The sequence below is a fragment of the Notechis scutatus genome, chromosome 1, assembly GCF_049901735.1.
Source record: "Notechis scutatus isolate UNSWTSFEM ecotype Mainland chromosome 1, rNotScu1.2, whole genome shotgun sequence".
In the NCBI taxonomy this organism is placed as follows: Eukaryota; Metazoa; Chordata; class Lepidosauria; order Squamata; family Elapidae; genus Notechis; species Notechis scutatus.
This window is the reverse complement of record NC_142009.1, coordinates 65,328,941-65,345,795: the sequence shown is the minus strand read 5'-3', so window position 1 is coordinate 65,345,795 and position 16,855 is coordinate 65,328,941. Positions and strand designations below refer to the sequence as shown.

General features: G+C 37.6%; 1 protein-coding gene across 2 annotated transcripts in view; it reads left to right on the top strand.

Annotated features, from left to right (window-relative positions):
• LTBP1 (latent transforming growth factor beta binding protein 1) overlaps positions 1–16,855 on the top strand; it is a 214,393-nt gene that overhangs the window by 82,181 nt on the left and 115,357 nt on the right. For both annotated transcript variants that reach the window (XM_026680806.2, XM_026680798.2), the window contains exon 5: positions 5,848–6,015. In XM_026680806.2, the coding sequence (XP_026536591.2) occupies positions 5,848–6,015 (168 nt within the window). The remainder of the gene's footprint in view (positions 1–5,847; positions 6,016–16,855) is intronic.

Here is a 16,855-nt window from a genome sequence, read left to right as displayed (position 1 = left end):
TGTTTGACAGTTGCTTGACTGGGGTATTGTTGCTTCTGGATTGTTGATAGGGCAAGCCACTAGTCATGGTGAATTAGCCAAGGATGCAAGGGTTTTGGAGGTTTCACTATAAAAAGTAGGCTGCTCCAAATTGGATAGTCTTTTGCAGAAATAGTGGTATGTCAAAAGCATTAAAACAATAAAAGATAAGAATTCTAATATTTATATGCTTGTATAAGGACAGTATGGTCATTATTTCCCTTATTTTTCAATCAAGATGATCCCATTTTGCTCGGAACCAATCACTTATACTTGCAATATATGCCAATGCTGGGACTTCCTTGAAATATATCTAATTGCTGAGACAGCCCAAACATTTATTGCTTTAATAATACCAGATTTTTCAGAGTATAAGATGCGCTCTCCCACCCCAAAAAAGTGGGTGGAATTGTCCGTGCATCTTATACAGCAAATATTGCCAAAGCCCCGCCCACCCACCAGCTCCCACCCTTTGTCCTCTGCATCCCAGCAATTTGCCTCCTTGCAGCAAACAACAAACAGCCTGGTCAGCTTCAGCACAGTCTGATTAGCACAAGCAGCTGATTATCGGTTGGATTGGCCTCCCGACGATCAGCTGTTTCAGGCTGCAGGGATCGCCATCGCCTATTGCTGCCTCTGTGCGCCCCATTTTTGGCCTCTGCATCCCATTTTTGGCCTCCGCGTGCCCCATTTTCTGCCTATTCCAATCCCTGCCACCTGGAACGGGCTGAAAATTGGGTGCATGGAGGCCGAAAACGGGATGCAGAAGCCGAAAATGCATGGAGGCGGCAATAGGCGATGGCGATCCCTGCAGGATGAAACAACTGATCATCGGGAGGCCGATCCAACTGACAATCAGCTGCTTGCTGAAGCTGACCAGGCTGTTTGCTGTTTGCTGCAAGGAGGCAAATTGCTGGGAGGCAAAGGCAAAGGCAGGGTGTTTATTTTCTTGTTTTGCACCCCAAAAGCTAGGTGCGTCTTATACTTTGGAGCATCTTATACTCCAAAAAATACAGTACTTTCATCATTTAATTTAGATTTTAACCATCTTAAACTCATTTGATACAGTCTTTTTTACTTCACTGTGCTCTAAATCAATAGCTTCTATTACTTATAATTAGTTGTATTGCTCAGATGCCAGATGTCTAATGCATTTTTGTTCATTAGTTGTAGCCCATCTTCTCTTATAATCTTGCCTCCCCTAATTGCAACACTAGCACATTTGACTAGGCCCAATATTATTCTCTTGTCTTCCGTTAAAAATATGGATAATGACGAACAGAAACTCAGTTTCAGATTTTGATTTACAAAGTAGCTTTAGGTTATCCATATAAAACAAAAAATGAATCCCCCCCTCCCCATGATTTAGTATCCACAACTGATTTTGTTCAAGTTGCTGCTGTTGCCACTGGTGCTGCTGCTGATAATGATTTAGGAACTCATCCCATCTGTACTGACATGCTGTGGCACTGATGAATTGTAGCTGAATCTCAACAAAATGACTACTGAATTGTTGATAAAGGTTATTCACTTTGGCATGCTTTAATTAGATCTCTTCCTGGAAGGGAAAAATGATTGCAAAAGTTAAGTAAAAATAACAAAGAGGAATTGTAATTTTTCTCAGGGATTGTTTTCCTCAAATATTAAGAACTCTGTGATTTTTAATAAACCGACTTAATATTGAAAAAAATTACTGTCTACTGTAACAATAGCAATAGCACTTAGACTTATATACTGCTTTACAGGGTTTTACAGCCCTCTCTAAGCAGTTTTCAAAGTCAGCATATTGCCCCCAACAATCTGGGTCCTCATTTCACTGACCTTGAAAGGATGGAAGGCTGAGTCAACTTTGAGGTGGTCAGGATCGAACTCCTGGCAGTGAGAATGCACAGTTAGCCTGCAATACTGCATTCCAATCACAACAAAGTTCAATAACAAGCTTCTCCCAATCCTACTTCACTCAAGAAACACATATTGAGGCTTCTGCCTTTTTATGCCAAGAGGAAGACCATATAGCTAAGCTAAGTGGATCCCAAATCAAATGATATGCAAGTGATTGGCCTAGGGTCACCTATAGAGCCTCCATTCTGCCTTGACATCACTGAATTTCCTGATGTACTCTTAAGGAATTATAACACTCTCACTCAAGAGCTCTACCATCATTCACCTCCTTTCGAACTCAACAACAGCATCACTCCAAGCCATGATTCAACAAGAACTATGTTAATATTGAAAAAGCTCTTGCTCTCACTAACCAGACTTATGTATCCAATGCTACACCAACAGTTGCAATGGACCTTCCCCAGCAGAAAAGATACTACAAGCTGCTGGCATGCAAGAAAAAGAGAAAACCTTGGGGAAAAAAACATTTGGACACAACTCATTCAAGCCGTCAAATTCAATGGCTCAGCCTCTTTCTGGCACATCACATCAAATTCCCAATGAAATGGCTCAGCCATTATGAATTGGCAAATCCTCTCCTGGGGACCTGGGAGGCACACTTTTAGGAACTCTATATGGCTATCAGCTGTGGAAGTGGAAGCCATAGCAAAAATATAGAACATCTGCCAATTTGACACCAGTGACAGAGATAAAAAATCTTGTTGTTCAACTAAGATCAAGGAGGCCCCAGGAGAATTCCTCCAGAGACTATTAAAAACAATTTGGACTTCTGGGCTCTTGCTCTGGCCTTGCTGTTTACCTGCATCAACACTTATGGCAGATGACCTAAGGATTGGGGGCTCATGTCCTAAATATAAAAAGGGTAAAATGGATGACCCCACCAATTATAGATCAATTAGCTTATTAGATTATTTCAAGCCAAGCCAATAGCACAACTTCTCAATATTGCCCATCTGGGATCCTTCTCCAACTTTTCACCATTAGAACTTGCTCAGTCCAAATTCAAGCCCCCAAATGGGTCTCTAATGCCACCTTGAGATTAGAGAGAGGCCTCATGAAAGTAAAGAGTAGAGGGTGGATACTATACTCAACTACTGGCTTAGACCTTTTTTTTTCCCGCCTTGCTCCATTAACTATGAGGGATAGTTTTCTGTCACATGGAAAAAGACAGTGGCAACTAAAATCTTATCCTTGGGATTCTCTCCAGGTCTTCCATACAGAGTATAGGACATAATCAGGCCAAAGCTCTCATTAAACAGTGTGTAGCAGACACAGACTGGTAGTTGGACCTATCCAGGTCCCCAGCCTTAATTGCTAGTGAACCCAGTGGGTAGTTTGCCTCCCGTATGGCATATTTAATGAATCTGGAAGTACCTCACCATTGAAGGATCTTTACTCTGGCACAATGTCATACCGTCCCCTCAGTTGTCCTTGAATGCCAAAGATTCCTTACTCAGAGAGACCGTGCCCCTGTGACTCTGGACATGAAGAAGCAACAGAACCAATGCATGTTACAGAGACATCGGTGCTAGACTCATTTCACTATCGTTCCATAAATATTCAGGGCTTGCAGGACAATTTTACTCCTCCCTGCTGCTCTCTCCATACAGGCTCTGTGCAACAGTACCTAAAATACATCACAAGATGACTTGTGCCATAAATCAGTTTTAATGAGCACCTAGACTGTTATTATAAAGTGTATTGTGGTATATTTAATTTGCCCTGCTTTTTGTGTGCATTTATTGTTCTTACCCCTTCTTTCAGGCTTTTTTTTTTGGATTCACTTTTATTTTTATAATTTATAGCTGTGTTTGTAACTTTATTTTTGTATTGCTTGTGCCTTTACATTCCTTTACCCCACCCTCCCAATTTTGCCCTTTGGCTGTAATAAAAGTTGGTTTGATTTCCATCTGTAGCAACTATTGTTTCATTAATTTTGCTCCTGTTCATTAAAAAAGGTGTTGCTTTTGGTCCTGGAAAATATGATTTAATGTTGAAAAAGTCAATATTTAGCTTTATATATGCTAGGCCTGCTGAAGTCATAATGATGAATGAAATGCAGGATGTTTTAACATACAATCTCAGCCATGTATATTTAGAACACAGTGTTGACTCCTAGCCACTGCCTGGACAAGTTCCTGTGGTTTTCTTAGCAAGATTTCAGAAGTGGCTTGCTTTTGTCTTCTTATTTGGGCTGAGAGTGAGTGATTGGCCTAAGGTCATCCAGCTGACTTGGTGCCCAAGGGAAGATTCAAACTCACAGTTTCCCAGTTTATAGCTTGGTGTCTCTGCAAAACTGGATTGCATGGGTGCAACACCTTTTTAAAAAATAAACAATGTATAAATGTGAATAGTAGAATTGGGGAGTTCCCAGATTTTAAACCTGGTGAAAGGAAATATATAGAACAAAATCAATATATGTGTGATTTAACTGCACTGAACATCACTGCAGTTTTTTTTTCTGTGATGAAAAAGATATATACTTCAAATCATGATGATTATTATACCATGGAGTCACCTGCCTAGACTCTTTTTTTAATACAGTTTCTTCCTATAGATTTTTCATATTCTTATTTATAACAGGATATTTTTATATCAGACTTTTTTGTCCTAATATACTGAAACATAAAGGTAGTTGATTATGTAACTGAACATTTGGATTCTTGTAAATTTGAATGCTGTAAGGAGCATAGAAATTAGATAGAAGTTTGTTTTGTTTGCACTTCTAAACAAAATGAACTTCCCACACTAATACATAGGTTGGCACACACGTATCATCTCCAATTCTTGACCTGAGGTTCTTTACCCCACAACTGTATATCAGAATGTCTGAATGTTGCATATAAAATAGCTTTATAAAGGGAAAAACTATATAAAAATTAGGAAAAATGAAAAAAATGTGTACATGAACAGTTTTGTCCCAAAACACTTACTTAACAAAGTAAATGCAGGTTTTGAATAGTACCTTTTTCTTAAAAAAATAATGACATAATTAACTGTATATCAGAATGTCTGAATGTTGCATATAAAATAGCTTTATAAAGGCAAAAGCTATATAAAAATTAGGAAAAATGAGAAAAATGTGTACATGAACAGTTTTGTCCCAAAACACTTACTTAACAAAGTAAATGCAGGTTTTGAATAGTACCTTTTTCTTAAAAAAATAATGACATAATTGGTCAGAAAATGCTTAGAACTGAACTTTGCAAAATGGGTAGGATTTGTCCATTCCTGATCTGTAATACTGTTTAGCCACTACCTTCATTTACAATTGAAACCCTGAGGTACATATTAGAAGCTAAGAATAAAATGAAACCTAGAATATGTACATCCACATGGAGTGACTGTTCCAAGAATCTGTGGAAAAAAAATAAAATAAAGGGTCCCGGCAGCTGCGTCAGAGGATTTGTTCAGACCAGGGTGCCAGGAGATTTGAGACAGATGTTTTTAGACATGCGGCATGCCAGAAACATTTCCAGGGGACGGGCTACAAATAGTGACTTAATAAGTGTAGAATCAGGAAAAGTATGCAGGGGAGAAAGACGCAAGAGTTTATTCACCCTCTAGGTGAATACTTAGTCATTTTACATTACATCTGCGTGTCAGGATTGGCTTTTGAAGCTGTCAGATCCTTGGTATTGCTTTTTGACTGTGAATAAAGTGCAGCATTGTGATTTCTAATCCCACTCCAGTGACTTGATTTTAAATGTGGATTTGGAGTGAATCCCGGCATCCTGTTTGCTAAGCTTCCTACTCCTGTTTCAGAGGCATCACTGGATGTTGAGGAGAGAACACAGACGGCTGCCCTATTCCATTCAGAACTTGTTGCTTTTCAAAACTCTCTTTATCTATAAAGCTTTGGAAAGAAATCAATGGCTACCAAAGTGATCTATCTGTTTTTCTTTTTTTCTTTGCCTCTGCTCCCAGTGGGAAACCACACAGGACGCATCAAGGTGGTTTTTACACCCAGCATTTGTAAAGTGACATGTAAAAAAGGCACCTGTCAAAACAGCTGTGAGAAAGGAAATACGACAACTCTGATTAGTGAAAACGGGCATGCTGCTGACACCTTGACAGCTCCCAACTTCCGAGTAGGTAAGTTTGGCGAATCCTTATTTGCTCTTGTTAATCCTGTTGGATTTAGCTGTTCGTGCACTTGGGATTTTTGTTTCAACCTTTTTTCGGAAGGATCTGTCATATGTTCTCTGTGAACCAGACTATTAGGTATTCTTTTCATTGCTCTTGGTTTTTCTTCTAAAGTGCAAAAAAGAATAGAATTACTTAAAATCTGGTTATGATTATGTGCACAGTATGGCAGTGCTCTACTTTCATATGGACCCACACATTTTCTTATAAACCCATAAAACTGGATAGAACAGTGGCAAAACTGAGGAATAATAACACTCTTCGAATTTAGTAGTTTAATGTTTGGATAAGTAAATGTAAAAACTCATTGGAGTTAAATGAAACATTTCTGAAAAACATTGTCTAGGAATTGTGTAACTCTGTATTCCTATGAATGGAATGGGAACCAGCTTAAAAACATGTGCTTTGAGTGCACTGTGAGTACCACAGCTATTATATGTCAGATATCCAGATAAACTGGACATTTAAGAATGTAATGGAAGATATTACTACAATAAATGAACTTGGTCTGCTTCCAAATAGAACATTCAAACAGTATATCTGTCAGATGTTAGACAACTGGTTTTCAAAGATTATTGATATTTATGTCCTGTATGATTTCCCACCTGTAAATTAATTGACCAGGATTTAGAAAATCTAATTGATTTCAGTGGACACTCATACCATTTTGTAATGCAGGAATGATACAAACAGAATACCATATATTTTAATGCTTATTGCACAAATCTCACATTTTGTATGCTGATTTAGGAAAGTTTAGTATACTGCAGTGCAATTATATTGTCCTTGTTAGTTGGTTTTTTATTCTCTTTCCAAATAGAATAATGCTATTCCTGTGCAGGATATAAGGCAAATTAGCTAAACACACTATAAGGAAAGGCTCATTGCCTTTGTTTATGGTATGTTGAACTTTGCTTAAAAATATTATCAGTACCTCTAACAACATGGGTGGCCTAAAATACTTGTTAGTCTAAAGAGGCATCTAAGACTGAACACTTGTTACATACAAAATACTAAGGGCTGGCTGACTAGTCCTATCATTAAACTATGGTGAACAAAATTAAGCTTATATATCTTTTTCTCTGACATTGAACCTCACTGAGTTTCAATTTAGCAATCAAGTGTGGTTGCTAAATAGAACACATAGTTTCCCCAACTACTGGGAAACCTTTGGTTTGGGACAAACCAAAATTGGGGACCATGGTTTATATAGTGCTTTCAGTTTAGATTGTGGTTTGGCCATAAAATCATATTTTAGGGCAGTGGTTGTTAAACTGGGAGTAATTTGGGGGTAATGGAGGAATTTGTAATTGCTTGTTTGTGAATTGAGAATCCAGTTTAGGATTCCTGCTGCCAAGATGCTTGTGTAAAACAACAGAATCTGTGTGTTTGTGGCTGTGTGGAGTGAATGTGTAGGAATTATGATATTATTTGAGATTAGGAAAATAGATGGGTCCAGTAGTTGAAGAACTACCTAAACTTTTTCCAGTAACATCAAATTTGGCTTGGCATCAGGGGTGGGTTTCTACCGGTTCTGTTCATCTCTGTAGAACCAGTAGACCTGAAGAGCAGCAGACATAGAACCGGTTCTATGTCTGCTGATGTTTTTGCCCACCCACTCACCCGGGCTCTTACCTGACCTTTATTTCCTGAGGCACAGCTGCAGTTAAAAAAGCAGGAAAAAAGGGCTTTTTGAAAGGCTACTTCTCTGCACACAGCCTGCTGATGACGATTTACAGGGGCGTGCCAGCAGCGTGCAGGGAAGCACATCGTAAATCACCGAACCTCGTAAATGACCGAACTGGTAGTTAACCCTGTCGGATCCCACCCCTGCTTGGCATTACATATGAATGGGATTTATGCATCAAAATAGACTGTAAACTACATCAGCAACATACCATGGTGGGATTCAGATTCTAAAGTATGTGGTAGTATATGAAGTGTTGGAAAAAATGGAGAATTTTTTAGTGTGTGCTGCTAAGAAACTCAGTGCCTATGATCATTGTTGAACCTGAATGTATTCGTTTGGTTTAAAAGACATGTATCAAGTGACCTAAAATATAAATTACTTCAGAATATCTATGTTTTAAATAGGTAGGAAGAAATAGTGATACGAAATTATCCGTTTATTTCATACATCTATGTGGCATACTGTTTGTCTAACAAGTGAATAAAAATATTGAGCAAAGAATGTTTTGTATTCTAGATTAAATTTTATTTTAATTGCAGTTTAGTGGTTGTTTATATTTTCATTTTCAACTTCATCAATTTTCAGATGGAAATGCAGAATGAAAATTCATTTTAAAAATGATATTTTATATTTATTTCATTGTACTGCACTGCAAATTTTTAAAACAGTAAATTAGCTTTTTTTAAAAGAAAGATGCAGCAATATGTAAAAGATATGTTTATGTTATTTATATATTTATGATTTGTAGGTAAAACCTTGAGTTACATCAAGACTGAAATAAAGATTAAAATTAGGATGGGGAGCAAAATATATGGCTTTATAAGTGAGAAGTAGGGCTGCCTTGTTTGCAAGTCATAGAAACAAAAAACCTGTAGATGATTAAGGACTGGAATGGACAGAATCCAGCTGTAGTAGCTATGAAAACAAAGGGTCTTTAGTCTACAGTGAAAGCATCTGCAGCTTTTAGAATCCATGCTAGCATCTGGAGTATTAATTGAAATGTAGTCTTTCAATCCCATTCCTAGCTCTAGATTGCCCAGTTCTGTTGTTAATTCCCAAGAGCTAGTAAGAGCCTAACCTTAAAAACCACAACATTTATTATGCCATTTTTTCATAATGAGGGATCCCAATGGGTCATATTATTAATCACCTTATTGGAAACATATATAAAATATGAATACAAAAAATAGTTTTTTAAATATTTGTTTTAAAATGTTTGTTTTAAGAAATCAGGATCTACAGCATATTGTGGTGAATGCCAAAATAACATCCTTGGGGTCATTCTTTCGATACTAGCAATCTTTACACGATGAATAGAATTTTGTAACCCAATAGTAATATTTCTGCATAAGATATTTAACTTTCCAATTAGTTTATGAAAGGCCACTGAGTGACTTTAGGCCAGTCTATCTGTGACAACCCAATTCCTGTTCAGTTTTGCAGTTGTGGGGAAAAGTAGGAAAACAGTACAGTGTATGCTGCCTTGAGTTCCTGATAAGATTGTCAGGTTTATAAGTTTAACAAACAAAGATAATTGAAACAACAGAGATTGTATCATTACTGAACTTTCCATTTTGCATTAACAGGCTTGTGTATCATTTATTAGAAATATAATGATTCTTTCCAAGCTTTGCCATCAATGCCATCTTTTCTCATCTGACCATTTTTCAGAGCAGTTGCATGTGGCAAGTAACAATAAGCATGCATTATTTAAAAAAACAACAACCAAGAACACTTTTACTTACTTTGCTAAGCATACTGCATATGTAAAACCAGTCCAGGTTGGAAGGTGACACACTGAGGCAAGTTCTGCTACTGGTGACTCATGGTCAAAAACCAAGTTGCCTAGCCTCTGACAATATTTTATTATTCTTCCAAGGGCATTTTGGTAATCTCTGTGTCTCAATCCCACCATCTATCTGTGGTCTTTCTCTTCTTCTACTTACTGCACTTGTTCTTTTTAGTCCATCCCCTGTCTACATCACATGGCCAAAGTACTGTACAGTATGTGAGTTTCTGCTTGCTGTTCAATATCTCAAATGAATATAAGACTTTATTTCATAAAGACTGATTGGTCCACTCTTCTTGCCTTCTGTGGCATTTCTAATAACTTTCCCGAAATCTGTAAATCAAAATTTTCTATCTTTTTTTTTCTTAGTTTCTGGTTTCCCCAGTTGTGTATTATCACTGGCAAGACCACTGCTTTAATTATTCTGTTACTGAAATGTCCTTAGTCTTCATGACATTGTCTGCTCTTCTTCCTATGACTAATCTCTTTACTCCTTCAGCCCATTATCTGGCTTTATTTGTTCTTGAGCATAAAAAACAAATAGTCAATGTCAGCTACAACAATCACTTATGTTAGCTGAATAGAAAAGCTAGCATTCCTGTTATCTTCTGAATATAACCTTCATCATATCAATATTGGGTGATATCCAGTAAGTCCCCTCTATTAGCCAAAGGTGACTAGGGAAGGGGAAACTATTCTATGATTTCCATGTTGCACTTCAACCTCTTTATATCTCAGATCTGCTCTGGAGGATTGAAGAATCAAAAGGTTTTGGTGCTGCAGAGAAAGGAGGAATTTCTCACCCTTGGAGTGCTGATGAAAGTGTTAGTAGAGAGATTTTTGTCATAGATTTTTTTTTTTTACATTATAAGCACTTTTTCCTTCACAGATTTTTTCCTTCTGCTTTTCAAAGAATTTATAATTTTAATTTCATTTATTTACATTTTGGCAAGGAACTGAGTAATACAGGAAATGGAAAAAAAGAATAAATAGATGATGAATGTTGTAGAATTTCCCAACTAACTTTTAAAATTATATGACTCATTCTTGCTTATAAATCTGTTCTGATTGAGGAATATTGAACAACAGAAGTCTAATCTGATGCTTATTCATGTACTAACAAAAATGGTATGACTCTGTTCTTGTGCATTTAAAGTTTTGCTTTGCACATCTGAAACAAAGTAGAATAATCTTGTGTTCCAGAGGTGCATGGCTTCCAGTCATACACAGTCCTCCCAAATCTTGGGTGTGCTTCCAGGGCCCCCCAAAAGCTGTTACCACATTGCAATTTTAAAGTGATAGGAAAAAAAATCTACAAAGTACATATATGGCAACTTAATCATGTGTGCTACATTTATAGTGCAGCCATTCATGCATATTCAAATCCTGGAGGTGGCTATTGGTCCAGAAAAGGTTGTTCCTTCTTTACTCTTTTCATTGGTTATTCTTTCTTTGTCTGTATATAAGTCTAAGTGCTAGTGCTAGGTGTACATACTTGTGATTGACTTACACCTATGATGGAGAAACACAAACTCCCAAGTAGCATGGCATTTAAAAAAAAAGTTTCTGTTTTTTTAGAATAATTTTAGGAATAAAAGCTAAGTGCTTACTTTAAAAAAAGTGCTCAACTATATTTCTTGGATAGTGGCAAGTATGATAGATAGATAGATAGATAGATAGATAGATAGATAGATAGATAGATAGATAGATAGATAGACAGACAGACAGACAGACAGACAGACAGACAGACAGACAGACAGACAGACAGACAGACAGACAGACACACGATAGATATGAGAGAAATATATGTGTTAATGCTTCATTTTAGGGAAGTTTTGCTCCATGAAGAAATGATAGAAAATAGCTCATGTTACTTAAAATGTGGATGTGACTTGTAAAGAGTCAAATTCTTCATATGTCAGAAAAATATGCAATAGCAGATTGTTGCTTTAAAGGTTTTTTTTTTGCAGAAATAATTTAACATAGCAACAACAATAGCTTAGACTTATTTTATTTTATTTTGTCAAGTGATTATAAGATAACAGGTATAAGTATAAATATAGTTATGAAATGAATATATATAAGAAAAATAATAATAGGACAGGGACGGTAGGCACGTTAGTGCGCTTATGCGCCCCCCCCCCCCTATAGACCTCTTAGGAAAGGGGGTGAGGTCAACAGTAGACAGTCTAAGGTTAACGTTTTTGGGGTTTGGGGAAGAAACAACAGAGTCAGGTAGAGTATTCCAGACATTGACCACTCTGTTGCTGAAGTATTTCTTGCAATCAAGTTTGGTGCGATTAACCTTGAGTTTGTATCTCTTGTTTGCTCTTGTGTTGTTATGGTTGGAGTTGAAGTATTCATTGACAGGTAGGACATTGCAATGTATGATTTTATATACTATACTTAGATCAGACTGAAGGCGGCTTAGTTCTAGGTTTTCTAGGTCTAGAATTTTGAGTCTTTATTATTTATTATTTTATTATTTTTTATTATTTTATTATTTATTTTTGACCGCTCTGTTGCTGAAGTCGTATTGATATACTGCTTCACCATGCTTTGCAGCCCTCTCTAAGTGGTTTACAGAATCAGCATATTGCCCATAACAATCTGGGTCTTCATTTTACTGACCTCGGAAAGATGGAAGTCAATCTTGAGCCCGTGAGATTTGAACTGACAAACTGCTGGCAGCCAGCAGTCAGCAGAAGTAGCCTGCAGTACTCCAGTCTAATCACTGTGCCACCACTAGATTCTGAATCAAACCATAATGGCTTTTCAGAACTTGACCTTCATATGGTGGGATGCCGTGAAAGGATTTGGATTTATTTATTTTATTTATGTGTAAATAAACATAACCCATACAGTAGAAAAATAAACAGTGAGATTTACAAATAATTAAAAGAATGTATACATGGAGCAGTGTTTAGATTATAACAAGTCAACATAATGAATAGGTCAAATTCTCCAGGGAGTAATCTATTATAAAAGGTTGAGTCAACTTTGAGCCTGGTGGGATTTGAACTGCCAAATTGTAGTCAGCTGGCAGTCAGCAGAAGTAGCCTTCAAGTACTGCATTTTAACCACTGTGCCACTCTAACCACTGTGCCACCATGGCTCATCAGAAGAAAGAAAATGAGCACCAATTTTATGTTCCGTGAAAATAGAATGCCGAACGATACTTCTCCCCTCATTTCTGTTCATGTTCTCTCACCTTATTATATTTTTCAAAATTTTAAATGGAATTGTGAAAAATTAAAGGGGCAACTTAAAACTGATATTTGAGGAACAGTTTATTTGTCGGTAATATGTCAGTATCTTGGAGAAATATATACTTTAAATAGCATTGAGGGCTGGACAGGCGAGAGACCTAATGACATAAAAGGATCCAGTGCCAGGGAAAGCAGATTAAGGAAAGGCATAGTCAGCTTGTGGAAGTATTTGGACAGAAGTGGAACAAAGCTTTAAAAATGTTTGGCAACTTGTGCCAGTCACTTTGTGCTTGGTGTTCTTATAATATAATTTTTTCTTTGTGTATTTTGCCCCTTGTGTTGCAATAAGACCAGTTATACTGCCAAAAGCAAAGCAGAAAAATTTAAAACATTTTTCTCTTTCCCAGTGATACTCAGTTATCTAGTACTATGTGATGGAATGAATTTATCCTTCAGAGCAGATATGCACCAGTTCTGCTGTGTCATTCAGTGATTTTTTGAAAAGGAGGATAAAGAACTGAGATCTTCATGGCCATGTTGAGTAAAATAAGATGAAATAGCCTTACTTAGAGTTTGGTTTGTTGTGACTCTCCAGGATAGCCTTTCTAAACCTTGACAACTTTAAAATATATGTATTTCAACTCTCAGAATTCCATGCTAGCCAGAGAATTCTGGGATCTGAAGTCCACACATCTTAAACTTGTCAAGTTTAAGAAATAATTCTGTAGGGCCTTAGAAGGTAGCTTTATGAGTTGCTACAAGATCCTTTTATTTGGAGATACTGAGGATTGAACTGAGCTTTCAAAATGTTTCAATGTACAAAAACTTTATTTAGACTATTTCCTATTGACCTTAAACAGGAATAAGGTAAATTTCATTCCCTGGCATTTAGAACATCAAGCATAATAAATGGATTCAAAAATTAATGTTTCACGTTCATGTATGTATCTTTTTTGCTTTGTCTGTTTGCCTGTCTGTTTCTGTCTCTCTCTGTCTCTTGAAATTTTAAAAAATGTAATATTTTTTGATTCTTTAAACATTTTAGGCTTTAATAGAACATTCAATTGTGTCTTAATGGTAATATAATTTATTCAGACAATGTTACATTGAATTAGAATCCAAGTTCTAAGACTGGGTGCTAAAAGAGTTGACTTCATGTTTAGACAAACTGGCTACATTTTATTACTAAATTGGCAATTGAAAATTGGGTGTACCCTCTGTAAATGTTTGTTGACAAACAACAATTTCCCAGATTTTCTCGGTCATCCCCCCCCCCCATTCAGTACAGATATTTAAAATAGACTGAAATCTGACAAAATTTGGCTTGCATTGTGTCTGCCATTATTAAAAGAAATCAAGATTATAGTAAATCATCCTCATTTTTTATCAAACAGCAACTTGATTCACAAATATTATTGTACTATATCTGCATTATAAAGGTATTCTTGTGACTGAGAAATTGACATAGAAAATCAAGCAACAAGAACTTATCAGAATAAGTGGCTCAGAATTTGGTTCAAGTCTTTTATACTTGTATGGTGCATATGTTAAAATTTTATGTCATCTTCACCTACACTGCTCAAAAAAATAAAGGAAACACAAAAATAAGACATCCTAGATCTGAATGAATGAAATATTCTTATTAAATACTTTGTTCATTACATAGTTGAATGTGCTGACAACAAAATCACACAAAAATTATCAATGGAAATCAAATTTAGCAACCCATGGAGGTCTGGATTTGGAGTTACACTCAAAATTAAAGTGGAAAAAAACACTACAGGCTGATCCAACTTTGATGTAATGTCCTTAAAACAAGTCAAAATGAGGCTCAGTAGTGTGTGTGGCCTCCACGTGTCTGTATGACCTCCCTACAACACCTGGGCATGCTCCTGGTGAGGTGACGGATGGTTTCCTGAGGGATCTCGTCCCACACCTGGACTAAAGCATCCCCCAACTTCTGGACAGTCTGTGGTGCAATATGGCGTTGGTGGATGGAGCGAGACATGATGTCCCAGATGTGCTCAATTGGATTCCGGTCTTAGGAATGGGCGGGCCAGTCCATAGCATCAATGCCTTCGTCTTGCAGGAACTGCTGACACACTCCAGCCATATGAGGTCTAGCATTGTCTTGCATTAGGAGGAACCCAGGGCCAACCGCACCAGCATATGGTGTCACAAGGGGTCTGAGGATCTCATCTCAGTACCTAATGGCAGTCAGGCTACCTCTGGCAAGCACATGGAGGGCTGTGCGGCCCTCTAAAGAAATGCCACCCCACACCATTACTGACCCACTGCCAAACTGGTTGTGCTGGAGGATGTTGCAGGCAGCAGAACGTTCTCCACAGCGTCTCCAGACCCTGTCACGTCTGTTACATGTGCTCAGTGTGAACCTGCTTTCATCTGTGAAGAGCACAGGGCGCCAGTGGCAAATTTGCCAATCTTGGTGTTCTCTGGCAAATGCCAAACGTCCTGCACAGTGTTGGGCTGTAAGCACAAGCCCACCTGTGGACGCCGGGCCCTCATACCACCCTCATGGAGTCTGTTTCTGACCATTTGAGCAGCCACATGCACATTTGTGGCCCGCTGGGGGTCATTTTGCAGGGCTCTGGCAGTGCTCCTTCTGTCCCTCCTTGCACAAAGGCAGAGGTAGCGGTCCTGATGCTGGGTTGTTGCCCTCTGCGGCCTACTCCACGTCTCCTGATGTACTGGCCTGTCTCCTGGTAGTGCCTCCATGCTCTGGACACTACACTGACAGACACAGCAAACCTTGCCACAGCTCACATTGATGTGCCATCCTGGATGAGCTGCACGACCTGAGCTACTTGTGTGGGTTGTAGACTCTGTCTCATGCTACCACTAGAGTGAAAGCACTGCCAGCATTCAAAAGTGACCAAACCATCAGCCAGAAAACATAGGAACTGAGAAGTGGTCTGTGGTCACCACCTGCAGAACCATTCCTTTATTGGGGATGTCTTGCTAACTGCCTATGCTTTCCAACTGTTGTCTATTCCATTTGTACAACAGCATGTGAAATTGATTGTCAATCAGTGTTGCTACCTAAGGGGACAGTTTGATTTCACAGAAGTGTGATTGACTTGGAGTTACATTGTGTTGTTTAAGTGTTCCCTTTATTTTTTTGAGCAGTGTATATATCAAATTCAGAATTTCCTAATTTGCCTTATTTGGTTAAAAGATTTGGAACTTCTCTGTATCCTGTCACATTTTATTTTTGTCAAATTTTTATTCCATGCTAGTTACCAGAAGAATGAATTTCCAGAGACTTCTAGCTATCAAGTAGCTTAATATTTTTCAATAATCCAACACTGGATTTCTATTTGGCAGCACCTGGATGCCCTATCTGGTGTGAAAACCTAAGCAGATGTTAAATTTGATTAGTATTTGGATGGGGATTACCAGGGAATCTTAGAGCTATAGAATAGATCAGGAAATTGAAAAAAATTCCTGGAAGAGCACCACACCTTCTGTTCAGTTACCAAAAGAATAGAACTGATGTTTCCATGTAGTCAAACCTGATTCAATGAATTTCACTTACAAAAAAACCCAAGAACATTATTTCAGTGATTAACACTGACTTGTCCTAATAAAAATAGTATATACTTGAAATGCAATGGAATAGTCATGTCTTTAAAGCTTCTTTAAAAATACATAAGGAAAGAGTCATACATGTATCCCAGAATAGAAGAAAAAAAATTTAAGGACAGAGAAAGGGCTTTGCTGTTTGTATCTAGCAATCTGAGAGCTATACAACCTATAACGTAGATATGAGATCGGATCCTCTAACTTGAGCAAGACTTCTATGTCTAATCTTAATACTCTAGAAAATTTGTACAACCTCATGCTGGAAGACAACTTCTTTGAAATATTTTAAATAGTTACTGTTTCCTTGCCACATAATGAGTTGAGTTTCTGTCTATTTTTACAGACTTGATTGTAAAACCTACTTGCCAGTAAGATGACAACTAGGCAGTTGTGCAAATAGCGTGGATGAGGAAATATTACTCCTGGATGCATCCTTTAAAACTGAGGCGTTCCCACTGAACTATCCACAAGAAACATGTTATTACTATAATATATCTT